Source organism: Salvelinus fontinalis, chromosome 11 (genome assembly GCF_029448725.1).
Source record: "Salvelinus fontinalis isolate EN_2023a chromosome 11, ASM2944872v1, whole genome shotgun sequence".
Taxonomy (NCBI): Eukaryota; Metazoa; Chordata; class Actinopteri; order Salmoniformes; family Salmonidae; genus Salvelinus; species Salvelinus fontinalis.
The window spans coordinates 26,339,463-26,352,539 of NC_074675.1; the positions used below are offsets into that span (position 1 = coordinate 26,339,463).

At 41.2% G+C, this 13,077-nt stretch overlaps 1 protein-coding gene across 1 annotated transcript; it reads left to right on the top strand.

Annotated features, from left to right (window-relative positions):
- The first annotated feature begins 10,125 nt into the window (after positions 1 to 10,125).
- On the top strand, positions 10,126 to 13,060 carry LOC129865386 (B-cell receptor-associated protein 29-like). Its single transcript, XM_055938138.1, has 7 exons — positions 10,126 to 10,274; positions 11,208 to 11,326; positions 11,497 to 11,644; positions 11,927 to 12,062; positions 12,306 to 12,408; positions 12,682 to 12,773; positions 12,962 to 13,060. Exons 1-7 carry the CDS (start codon positions 10,138 to 10,140, stop codon positions 12,995 to 12,997), a joined length of 771 nt encoding a protein of 256 aa, XP_055794113.1. The 5' UTR covers positions 10,126 to 10,137; the 3' UTR covers positions 12,998 to 13,060.
- The last annotated feature ends 17 nt before the right edge of the window (positions 13,061 to 13,077 follow it).

The window sequence follows — 13,077 nt, forward strand, 5'->3', positions numbered from 1 at the left end:
AAATACTCATCCAAAGCACCACTGAGCCACCAAACATTAGATAAAAACACCTGAGCACGTTTGTAATAGAATAGCTACTACACCAACATAGAAATAGTGTTTATAGTATTTGCTGACTTTTGGAGAATGTCACTGTTGTGAATGAATACCTGCATGCATGGCTGTACAAGCTTCAGATTACAGTGGTCTTCTACTGTGAATGTATTTTTGATGTAATGGGCTTGCTATGCTGTTTTTTCCCCAGTATATGGCAAGAGTACCACCGTTGCATTCATATCCATTTTGTTTCACCTTAGCAGCTAGGCATATTACAGATTGAGTTGTATGTGTTTTGTAAAACAAAATTAGCATTGAGTTCATAGTGGTAGATAATCTATATTGAGTTATTTTTGTTATTGAATATTTGATATCAATGGTGATGTTCTGTTTTCATTCCTCTTAGATGTCAAGGGTGATGATTTTCTGTTTTGTAATAAGGATACTGAAACGGAAAAGTCTGAGCAAATTCCTCTTTCCTCTTCTCACTCAGACTCCCTGTATTGACTGTCCCAGCCCAGGGGTTGGGTTGGTAGACCGGGTCAGCACTTGGAGTGGGTAATTGACCAACAAATCTTCCTCCAGACCCCATCCCCTAAGTACTTATCTCCTATAGGGCCCCAGTACTGTACATCCCCCAGTACTGTACTGACTGAATAAGTGCCTTTCAGACCACTGTAGAGATATTTTCTCATTACGAGTACAAAAATCTGCTTTGAGTAAGAAAGTGTTGCAATATTCCAGTATTGCTCACTATTAGTTGTTTTTGTTGCGAAATACGTTTTTTTAGTTTGGAAAAATTGTCTCCACATACCAACATGTTATCCCATATTAAAAATGTTTTACTGTTGTATTACATTTACAAGTTATTCTCTGTTTAATCTAAGAAATACAACTATTTTTTTAAGCGAGTGTCACGTTCCTGACCTTGTTTTCCTTTTGTATTGTTGTGTTTAGTGGGTCAGGACGTGAGATGGGTGGGCAGTCTGTGTTTGTTCTATGTTAAGTGTCAGGTTTAATTGACCTTGTATGGCTCTCAATCAGAGGCAGGTGTTTTCGTTTTCCTCTGATTGAGAGACATACATAGGGAGGTTGTTTCACATTGTTTGTCGTGGGTGGTTGTCGCTGTGTCTGTGTTTATTGCACCACACGGTACTGTCTCGTCTCTCGTTCGTTTTTTCCTGTTCATGAGTGCATTGTTTTTTATGTTCACCAGTTCAGGTCTGTTTAACGTCGTTTGTTGTTTTGTAGTTTATGCAAGTATAAGTTTTTGTGTTCGTCTTCGTCAGCAAATAAATCTATATGTATTCACAACCCGCTGCACCTTGGTTTAATCCCTGCTCCTCCTCTTCGGATGAAGAGGAGGAGGAGAGTCGTTACAGCGAGTGAGAAATGCCATCCATTTCATTTGCTTCACAAAACAACGTGATTCATATACGTTTTTCCTTGGTATCGCTTGCAAAATCAACAAACTCAGCAACAACAACAAAAAATTGTAGGAACATAACAAGATTCAACAGCTGAGACACAAACTGAACAAGTTCCACTGACATGTGACTAACAGAAATGGAATAGTGTGTCCCTGAACAAAGGGGGGGTCAAAATCAAAAGTAACAGTCAGTATCTGGTGTGGCCACCAGCTGCATTAAGTACTGCAGTGCATCTCCTCCTCATGGACTGCACCAGATGTGTCAGTTCTTGTTGTGAGATGTTACCCTACTCTTCCACCAAGACGCCTGCAAGTTCCTGGACATTTTGGGGGGGAATGGCCCTAGCGCTCACCCTCCGATCGAGATCCGGGCTCTTCGCTGGCCATGGCAGAACACGGACATTCCTGTCTTGCACGAAATCACGGATAGAACGAGCAGTATGGCTGGTGGCATTGTCATGCTGGAGGGTCATGTAAGGATGAGCCTGCAGGAAGGGTACCACATGAGGGAGGAGGATGTCTTCCCTGTAACGCACAGCGTTGAGATTGCCTGCAATGACAACAAGCTCAGTCCGATGATGCTGTGACACACCGCCCCAGACCGTGACGGACCCTCAACCTCCAAATCGATCCCGCTCCAGAGTACAGGCCTCGGTGTAACACTCATTACTTCGACGATAAATGTGTATCCGACAATCACCCCTGGTGAGACAAAACCTTGACTCGTCAGTGAAGAGCACTTTTTAACCAGTCCTATCTGGTCCAGCGACGATGGGTTTGTGCCCATAGGCGACGTTGCCGGTGATATCTGGCAAGGACCTGCCTTACAACAAGCCTGCAAGCCCTCAGTCCAGCCTCTCTCAGCCTATTGCGGACAGTCTTGAGTACTGATGGGAGGAATTGTGCGTTGCTGGTGTAACTCGGGCAGTTGTTGCCATCCTGTCCCGCAGGTGTGATGTTCGGATGTACCGATCCTGTGCAGGTGTTGTTACACGTGGTCTGTCACTGCGAGGACGATCAGCTTACGTAGATAAGCAGGGACCCTGGGCATCTTTCTTTTGGTGTTTTTCAGAGTGAGTAGAAAGGCCTCAGTGTCCGAAGTTTTCATAACTGTGACCTTAATTGCCAACTCTATGTAAGCTGTTAGTGTCTTAGTGACCGTTCAACAGATGCATGTTCATGAATTGTTTATGGTTCATTGAACAAGCATGCGAAACAGTGTTTAAACGCTTTACAATGAAGATCTGTAAAGTTATTTGGATTTTACGAAATATCTTTGAAAGACAGGGTCCTGAAGAGTTTCTTTTTTTGTTGAGTTTATATATTTAGCCTACCAACCTGTGATTGAAATTGAATTTATTACCAGTATACAATACTGACACCTAGTGGATTTGATCAGAACTGAAATAAGAAAGCTCCTGCTGCACACCAAAGGCAGAGAACAGCTATGATAAGCTGGCACAGTGGCATCTCCTGTGGCACAACAGTCACACAGACACGAACAGTAGCCCCATTTATACCTGCTGCTAACGTGTCCTTTGCCCTGATCTTATCCACATTCTGATTGTGCCCTTAGTTTTAGACAAGTTTAGACGATTAAAAGGCGCACTGTGATCAGATCTTACACAGCAAATTCTCCAGTGTTAAATCAACACAGTGTTAACTGTAACACTAGACAAATCAAATTGTAGTTGTCACATGCACCAAATACAACAGGTGTAGACCTTACTGTGAAATGCTTACTTACAAGCCCTTAATTAACCAACAATGCAGTTCAAGAAATGGTTAAGAAAATATTAACTAAATAAATTAAAGTAAAAAATCTAAATTAACACAAAATAACGAGGCTATATACTGGGGGTACCAGTACCGAGTCAATGTACAGGGGTGCAGGTTAGTCAAGGTAATTTGTACATGTAGGTAGGGGTAAAGTGACAATGCATAGATAATTGTCAGGACCCGGTGCGAGAAACAGTCACTAATAATCGTCAGAACCCAGAAGATGAGGCAGACACAGCAGTACTAGAGATGGTGGTTTAATTAAAGAACAAAATCTTCAGGCAAAGAAACTAAATCCACAATGTCCAAAAATAAAGCCAAAAGGCACAAAATGGAAATCCTCCAAAATACAAAAGAAACTCCACAAAGTGGTAAAAAACAGCAGGGAAAAACAAACCTCAAAAGACTACTCAAATAATACACAAGAACTAAACCAGAGAACCTCTGGAAAATCCAACAAGAGAAATATCTGAATAAAACAAGGCTGGGGCTGGGTGCTAACTTACAAACACTGAGCAAGGAACTGAGGAACACACAGGGTTTAAATACTAACAAGGGAATGACCTACAGGTGCAAACAATAATTAGAGCAAGAAAAACAAAAGGTACAAAAAAGGTGCAATGGGGACATCTAGTGACCAAAACCCGAACAGTCTTGGCCAAAACCTTACAGATAATAACAGCGAGTAGCAGCAGTGTAAATACAAAGGAGGGGGGGTGTCCATTTGTAGTCCATGTGGCCATTTGATTAATTGTTCAGCACTCAGCACTCCTATGGCTTGGGGGTAGAAGCTGTTAAGGAGCCTTTTGGACCTAGACTTGCGGCCGTGCGGTCGCAGAGAGAACAGTCTATGGGTGACTGGAGTCTTTGACATTTTTTGGGCATTCCTGACACCGCCTAGTATATAGGTCCTGGATGGCAGGAAGCTTGGCCCCATTAATGTACTGAGCCGTATGCACTACCCTCTGTAGGGCCTTATGGTCGGATGCCGAGCAATTTCCATACCAGGCGGTGATGCAACCGGATTGTGCTTTTTTTCGCAAATGCGCTTTTGTTAAATAATCCCCCGTTTGGCGAAGTTGGCTGTCTTTGTTCGGAGGAAATGGTCTTCACACAGTTCGCAACGAGCCAGGCGGCCCAAACTGCTGCATATACCCTGACTCCGTTGCACAGAACGCAAGAGAAGTGACACAATTTTCCTAGTTAAAAGAAATGTATGTTCGCAGGCAATACTAACTAAATATGCAGTTTTAAAAATATATACTTGTGTATTGATTTTAAGAAAGCCGTTTATGTTTAGGTACACATTGGTGCAACGACAGTGCTTTTTTCGCAAATGCGCTTGTTAAATCACCCATTTGGCGAAGTATGCTATGATTCAATGATAAATTAACAGGCACCGCATCGATTATATGCAACGCAGGACAAGCTAGATAAACTAGTAATATCATCAACCATGTGTAGTTAACTAGTGATTATGTTAAGATTGGTTGTTTTTTATAAGATACGTTTAATGCTAGCTAGCACCTTACCTTGGCTCCTTGCTGCACCCGCATAACAGGTAGTCAGCCTGCCACGCAGTCTCTTCGTGGAGTACACAATGTAATCGGCTATGATCGGTGTCCAACAATACCGATTGTTATGAAAACTTGAAATCGGCCCTAATTAAATCGGCCATTCCGATTAATCGGTCGACCTCTACTCTGTATGGGAATAGGGTGTCATATGAGACAGACCCTTAGTAACTAGACGTGTAGTTATTTCCTTGGGAAAGATGCTCTTGAAATGGCTTCATATTAAATTCCTTTATATAGGCCAAAGTGATCAACAATGACAAGCTGTGCAGTTCTGTGAAAATAAACTACATGGGGGGTTTCCTGGGAGCCACTGTCTTTGTTGATTTTCACAGAACTACATAGCCGTCTTTATCATAAACACTTCATCAGCATTTCATCTGCATTTTGTCTGTAACCTCTCATTCCCTCCAGGGAAATCATTCTGTTTGTGTAATCTTAACAGATATGAATTGTAAATACTTAAAAGGGTAGCTAGAGGTTCCATGCGCAGAAATATTTTGAGAAAATATAGAATATCTCTATACAGGATCTTTATTGTTAAATGTCTCACTTAAGGCACTTCCTCTCCCACCTCACATGCCCTGTCCTGTAGGTGTGATGGCAGCCCAGGGGCTGTTGTCCAACCCAGCCATATTCGCTGGCTACAATGAGATCCCTTTTGTGTGTGTGTGTGGGTCTGGGTGGACCTCGCCACAAACCAGGGGACCCTCTTCACCTGCTTCCACCAGCACCTCATCTACATGCTGGAGAGGGTCAGCTCTCAACCCGAGAGGAAGGTTCCCAGCCCGAGAGGAAGGTGTTCAACTCCCTGCAAAGCAGCGCCGCAGTCATAGACTACCTCCACAACACATATGGATCCCCAGACAGAAGGCCTATCATAAACACAGGCTAGGTATATTTTAATATGCATGTTTAATTATTGTCAATGGAATAAGTGTTTGTTTATTATTTCTCATTCTGATAGTTGTGGTGTGCATATGTTTCCCTCTACCAGTGGTATAAAGTACATAAGTAGTACTTTATTATTTAGGGGTATCTGTACTTCACTATTTATATTTGACTACTTTTACTTCACTACATTCCTAAACACACATGCTTTAAATGGAAATTATAATTTTTTGGGACTGTGCCCATGGCTATCCGTAAATGAAAAATGGTGCCATTTGGTTTTCTTAATGTAAAGAATTTGAAATGATTTATGCTTCAGTATTTTTAAAACCAAACACTTTTACCCTAGTATTTTACTGGGCGACTCATTTTTACTTCAGTCATTTTCTATTGTATCTTTACTTTTACTCATGTCACAAACCGTCTCGAAGTTCGTAACAAAAAGGGAGACATGGAGATAAGGAATAACAAAATATATTTATTAACTAAAGTAAACTAAATACAATTAACAATGGTGTGTGTAGTCAGTGGCAAGGTGCTCCATCATGCTGGAAAAGGCATTGTTTGTCACCAAACTGTTCCTGGATGATTGGGAGAAGTTGCTCTTGGAGGATGTGTTGGTACCATTCTTTATTCATGGCTGTGTTCTTAGGCAAAATTGTGAGTGAGCCCACTCCCTTGGCTGAGAAGCAACTTCACACATGAATGGTCTCAGGATGCTTTACTGTTGGCATGACATAGGACTGATGGTAGCGCTCACCTTGTCTTCACCAGACAAGCATTTTTACAGATGCCACAAACAATTGGAAAGGGGATTCATCAGAGAAAATGACTTTACCCCAGTACTCACCAGTCCAATCCCTGTACCCTTTGCAGAATATCAGTCTGTCCCTGATGTTTTTCCTGGAGAGAAGTGGCTTCTTTGCTGACCTTCATGACACCAGGCCATACTCCAAAAGTATTCGCCTCACTGTGCGTGCAGATGCACTCACACCTGCCTGCTGCCATTCCTGAGCAAGCTCTGTACTGGTGGTGCCCAGATTCCGCAGCTGAATCAACTTTAGGAGACGGTCCTGGCGCTTGCTGGACTTTCTTGGGCACCCTGAAGCCTTCTTCACAACAATTGAACCGCTCTCCTTGAAGTTCTTCATGATCCGATAAATGGTTGATTTAGGTGCAATCTTACTGGCAGCAATATCCTTGCCTGTGAAGCCCTTTTTGCGCAAAGCAATGATGACGGCACGTGTTTCCTTGCAGGTAACCATGGATGACAGAGGAAGAACAATGACTGCAAGCACCACCCTCCGTTTGAAGCTTCCAGTCTGTTATTCAAACTCAATCAGCATGATAGAGTGATCTCCAGCCTTGTCCTCGTCAACACTCACACCTGTGTTAACGAGAGAGTCACTGACATTATGTCAGCTGGTCCTTTTGTGGCAGGGTTGAAATGCAGTGGAAATGTTTTTGGGGGATTCAGTTCATTTGCATGGCAAAGAGGGACTTTGCAATTAATGGTAATTCATCTGATCACTCTTCATAACATTCTGGAGTATATGCAAATTGCCATCATACAAACTGAGGCAGCAGACTTTGTGAAAATTAAATTTGTGTCATTCTCAAAACTTTTGGCCACGACTGTACTCTCCAACACAGCACACAGCCAACTATCCACCGCAGTGGCAAGTTTACCAAACAAACAAAGGCAACCAGTACTGGGCTTACCAAACATTACAACTCAAAAAAGCTTTAACAAAAGATGCAAACAAAGCACCAACAGAGTTTAACATTAACTCCACGTTTTCTCCCAAACAATACCTTCAAGATCCCGGACAAGCCTCCAGTTGTCACGAACCGGCTCGAAGTTCGTAAACAAAAAGGGAGACAACGTGGAGATAAGGAATAACAAAATATATTTATTAACTAAAGTAAACTAAATACAATTAACAATGGTGTGTGTGTAATCAGTAGTGTAAGTGAGTGGTTGCATGCATAAATGTGATAATGAGGGGTGTAGCAAAGGTGCAGACGCAACCAAAATCTATCAGTGTGTCTGCATGGAGAGTCTCCTCAATGAATGGTGAAATGGTGCATTTATCCTGGGACACACCCGGGCCCGGGTGTGTCCCATGTTGATGATGACCCTACCAGCTCTGCCCCCCGACATCCTAATAAGGAAAACAAGAGCAAAGAGAAAGAATACTGCAGACAGAGTGGGAGGGTCGTCACACTCAAGTATTACAATTACTTTTTCCACCACTGCCCTCTACCTCCAATAAACTAACGTTACATCAGATTAATTTCAACATGGTGTCACGTTCTGACCTTAGTTCCTTTGTTTTGTCTTTTGTTTTAGGATGGTCAGGGCGTGAGTTGGGTGGGTTGTCTATGTTAGTTTTTCTATGATTTTCAATTTCTGTGTTTGGCCTTATATGCTTCTCAATCAGAGGCAGCTGTCAATCGTTGTCCCTGATTGGGAACCATATTTAGGTAGCCTGTTTTCTGTTGGGTTTTGTGGGTGGTTACTTTCAGTCTTTGTGTGTCTGCACCAGATAGAACTGTTTCGGTTGTGTCTTTGTTGTTTTGTTCAGTTTTGGTTATTATTAAATATCATGAACACTTACCACGCTGCACCTTGGTCCTCACCTTCTTCCACCGAAGACGGACGTTACACATGGTCAAAATGTACAAACAAAACCCAACACATTGTTATGTTTGTTCCTTATATAATGACAAACCGGGGCGTAGGTTTAACTACTTAAATGAACATATACTTCAGCTAGAAAACTCCATGTTTAGCCATGCAAGGCGTTCTTTAACAATCCGCCTCCCGCATAGCCTGCTGGGTAACGTAGTCTAAATGTTATTAACGCATAACACACACATTACACCCAATTTCAACATATTTGTACTTTCCATGATGTGTATAGTATTTACAATATATGGCAAAATCTTATTGGTATTGTTATGGGTGTAAGATTTAACATTGAAACAGTTATTCTCAGTAGAGGATAAGCCAGTAAGCGAACAGGTAAACGTTTCTTTAGGACTTCATTCCAATGAGACGCAAAAAAAGGAGCGTGAAACAACTCAACTTTGCTTTTCATCCTCCAGTTTCGACTGTTTCTGGGTTCTGGTGCCGCTAAGTAAGTTACGCACTTTGCATAATTATTAAGACATTGAACGTAGTTCCTCATATGTGTAGAGCCTAACTATTTCTCAAAAGTATTTGCTAACCTTGTAGTACCAGTTAGATAGCTATGGCTTCTCTCCTAACAGATGGCCAGCTGCCTGGCTGATTTCAATGCATTATGCAAAGTCTTTCGAAATATATATAGCTAGCTAGCTTCAGAATGGAGAAGGCACAACTACTTTTTCTATGATATAAGGACGTTTGTTATATACTGAATGAAACAGCAGCTGTAATTTCAGAAAATGTCCATAATATATCTGGAGTAATAGTGCAATTATAGATAGTGTTTCACAGTATTACTTAACCGCCAGTGTTGTGATTGGCAGTGATATTCGACTATTGATTTCTCCTGCTGGAGCAGAATCTGTTCTAACTTTCTGTCTGTGTTAACTTGTGGAAATTGCTCTGTAATTTCCTGGTTTCTAAAATTGTACACTGTTTGCTCAATTTCAGTTTGTGTGAACAAGTACTGAATAGTGTAGGGAATCATTGTACCATCTAAATCGCTGTGAATATATAGTTTCAATAATATCGTTTTACAGCTGATTGAAGCTGGTGTACCAAAACCGAAAGTAGAAGGCGCAAGTCTCTATCATGTTATGAGAAATGGGATGCGGGGGAAGGAGGATGTTTGTTTTGAATGCAGCCTAATGCTAGGTGAATTACAAGATACTTCAGTGATTTAGATGGTCCCTACACTATTCAGGGCATGTTTTCTCCCATAAACTGAAATTGAGCGAACAGTGTAGAACTTCAGCAACCATGATTTGACCGAGCGATTTCCACTTGATAATACAGCCACCAAGTCAGAACAGTTTTCCCATTTTACAATAGTTGCAGCTCCAGCGGGAGAAATCAATAGGCTAATATCACAGTCGGGAATGTAATACTGTGAAACGCTATCAGTCAATTATTACTGCAATATATTGACATTAGAAATTACAATGCAAAAATTCGAAAATAAATAACATTTGTGTAGCATCTTTTAACCAAGCATGTGAACTTTGGAGGTAGCTAACTAGGATACGAGGCGTATCACTGAAACAGGGACTGCATTGTTGTTCCGAAAACATTTGCATTCATGGTTTCACAGTTAGCTGAAATACAATATCCATAGGAAACTAGATAGCAAGCTAGCTACGTAGCCAGTTGAACTTTCCGGTTGTTGACATCAACAATTAAACCAGCCCTTTTCCATTCTGGCAATATAACCTACTGCCGTACTGTGAAAAGGATCTATGTTGCTTAAAATGTTTAATCTTTTTCAGACTGTATTGTTAGAGATGACGTTCCTATGGACTGCAGTTGCTTTCTTCCTCTATGTGAAAATAGGTGTAGTCCTCATCCTCTGTCTACCCTTCATCTCAATTACCAGGTAGGGATGAGCCCTATCCTGTCCTGATACATTCAGCAACTTCACATTAAACTAAAATCATTTTGAAATGATGCCTAAAGTAAATATTTTCCATATGTTGAAGTGAGGTTAATTTCAGTTTCGGAATGAATGGTGAAAAAGTATTTTTCGGAAGTTGAAAAATACATATTTTTGAACGATGAAAATACGTATTTTCCAGGCGTTGAAATCAGGTTCACTTTCGGTTCTGAGTGAAAGTTGAAAAGACGTAATTTACAGATGTTGAAAATATGTATTTTTTTGGTCATTGATTCTATGTCCAAATTTCAGCTGCGAAATTATAAATTATAAAAAATAATTTCATATTTTATTTAACCTTTATTTAACTAGGCAAGTCAGTTAAGAACACATTCTTATTTACAATGATGGCCTACCAGGGAACAGTTTGAACAGTATGGCACAGTTCAGTACAGTAGTTTAATTCAGTAGAGTACAATACACTGTGCTGTACTCAACAGTACTTTTCTTTACTGAACTGTACTGTACTCTGCTGTGCTCAATTGTGCGGTACTGTACAAACTTGTGAAACATGTCTATGATTTGGACTGGACCAAATGTGAACCAATTAGAGAGATTTGATCTGGACTGGGCCAAATCTGAACCAATCATAAGAGGTCTATGTTTGGGCCAAATCAAGGCCGGTCCAGAAGTCTGTGGCTGTTGAAATCCAGGCTGGTCCAGCCCGGACTAAATCTGAACCAAACATATCTATGTTTGGGCCAAATCAACGCCAGACCAGATCAAATCTGAACCAAACAGACGTCTACATCCGGACCGGACCAAAAATCTACATCCGTGCACGTTGAAGTCAAGGCTGGTCCAGACTGCACCAAAAAAAGACATTGCCGTCGATCCATTGCTTTGTGCGATTTATGTTTTTGTGCTGTTTTGCAGAATGCAAAGTATCTTCCAGCTGAGAATATGGAACAAAATGTCCAGTATTTGGACCAAATTCTTCCTCAACATCAAATTATCCTACATCATGATCATAATCCTTATAGTCCTCTTGATTGGTAAGCTGATGCCAAAAAGTATGTCTAATTTACTCACAGATTTTAATGGCTCACAATAGTGACAATCTCTCACGGAGAGTTTCCAATCTCAATCTCATACAATGCTTTTGAAATCTCAATGTTTTGCTATGTTTAACCATGTCGTACCACACCTGCACGTCCTCCTGTAGACTCTTTGCGTGAGATGTGGAAGTATTCGGAGGTGAAGAACAACAAGGATGCTAATCTGCATCCCGACATGTTTAACCACCTCCACATGAAGCTGTTCAGAGCCCAGAGGAACCTCTACATCTCCGGCTTTTCCCTTTTCCTCTGGCTGTAAGTCTGTGAGCTCTGGATCTGTCTGTCCTCCCATTGACATACTGAGTCTGGTGAAAACCAGCCAGTGCATGGATCGTCATAATCATAGAGATTCCTTTATTCATTGCAATGACCATAACAGTGGTCGTGTTCAGTAGGGGACACCGTAGCAAAATGTTTAGAAAAACGGAAAAAAACAATGTGTTCAGATGGACAAGTTCAAGTTGCAGCACTCTGTTTTAGAAATGTTTTAAAATCTCATTATTGAACACCATCTCTGTGTGTGTTGTTTCCCAACAGAGTACTGTGGCGGGTGATCACTCTGATCAACCAGCTGGCGACGGCGTCTAGCACCACGGCCTCTCTGCAGACCAAGGCAGAAAGTGCCAACCAAACTGCCAAGAAATGCATTGAGGACAACAAGGTACTGAAGCAGGTAAGGTCATACCCAGTATCATTGCCCTTTCTGCACTTCAGCCCGTATTTAAAAGGGTCTCAAAAAGAAGAGAAGCGCTGATCTAAGATAAGGCTCCCCTTGTCTGTGGAAACGTATTCATTTTGATCTAAAAGGCGAAACGGCGATATGGGCCTTCATCCACACAATAAGAAACTAAACTAATTTTGGTACTGCATATGGTTGAGAGGTGTGGTAATTAATGTTTACCTGTGTTTGTTTCAGACTCTGATGGATGGGAAGGGGAACAAGGCCACAGCAGAGGGAAACGAGCTGCTGAGAAAAGAGATGGAGAAACTGAGAGGAGAACTGAAGGGCTCAGAGGAAGGTGAGGAAGATACAAACACAATACTTTTGTGACTGACTGAATAATAGAACAAAAAAATCCAATAATACTGAAATCAATTGAAAATGTACAACTAAACTACAATAACCAACCAAATGAAATCAGACCATAATTACAGTAAAACAAACATGGGCTTCAATTACTGTTCGAGAATGTGCACTCTGACCCATAGCATGTCACCGTTGGGATAGACTGGATGATATGCATGAAAATTGGATGTTAATAGGAATGCTTTGGGGTTATTGTTTTCACAAGCCTTGAAAAAGTTTCAATCCAAGATGGACGCTATGAAGAAACAATCCGATGGACTGACCAAAGAATACGACCGACTGCTGAAAGAACACCAGGTAACCGCAGACCAGGTCATACATACAGTAGCCTACATATTACCGCTCACCTGGCCTTGTTCAAAGCTTACAGTAGATGCTGTATATTACGACCCTGCTCAAATGTAGACAGAATACTTCAGCTCTGACTTTAGTACTACTACTGTATATTTACCTCTACCACTTCACAGATATATTGTTTTTTCCAGAATCTTCAAGAGATTGGAGACAAAAAGGATGATTGATCGGGGTTACGACTACAGCGGTCAGAACATTTACAGATTGTACCGAGAAACCAGAAAAAATACTGTCACACACGCTATCA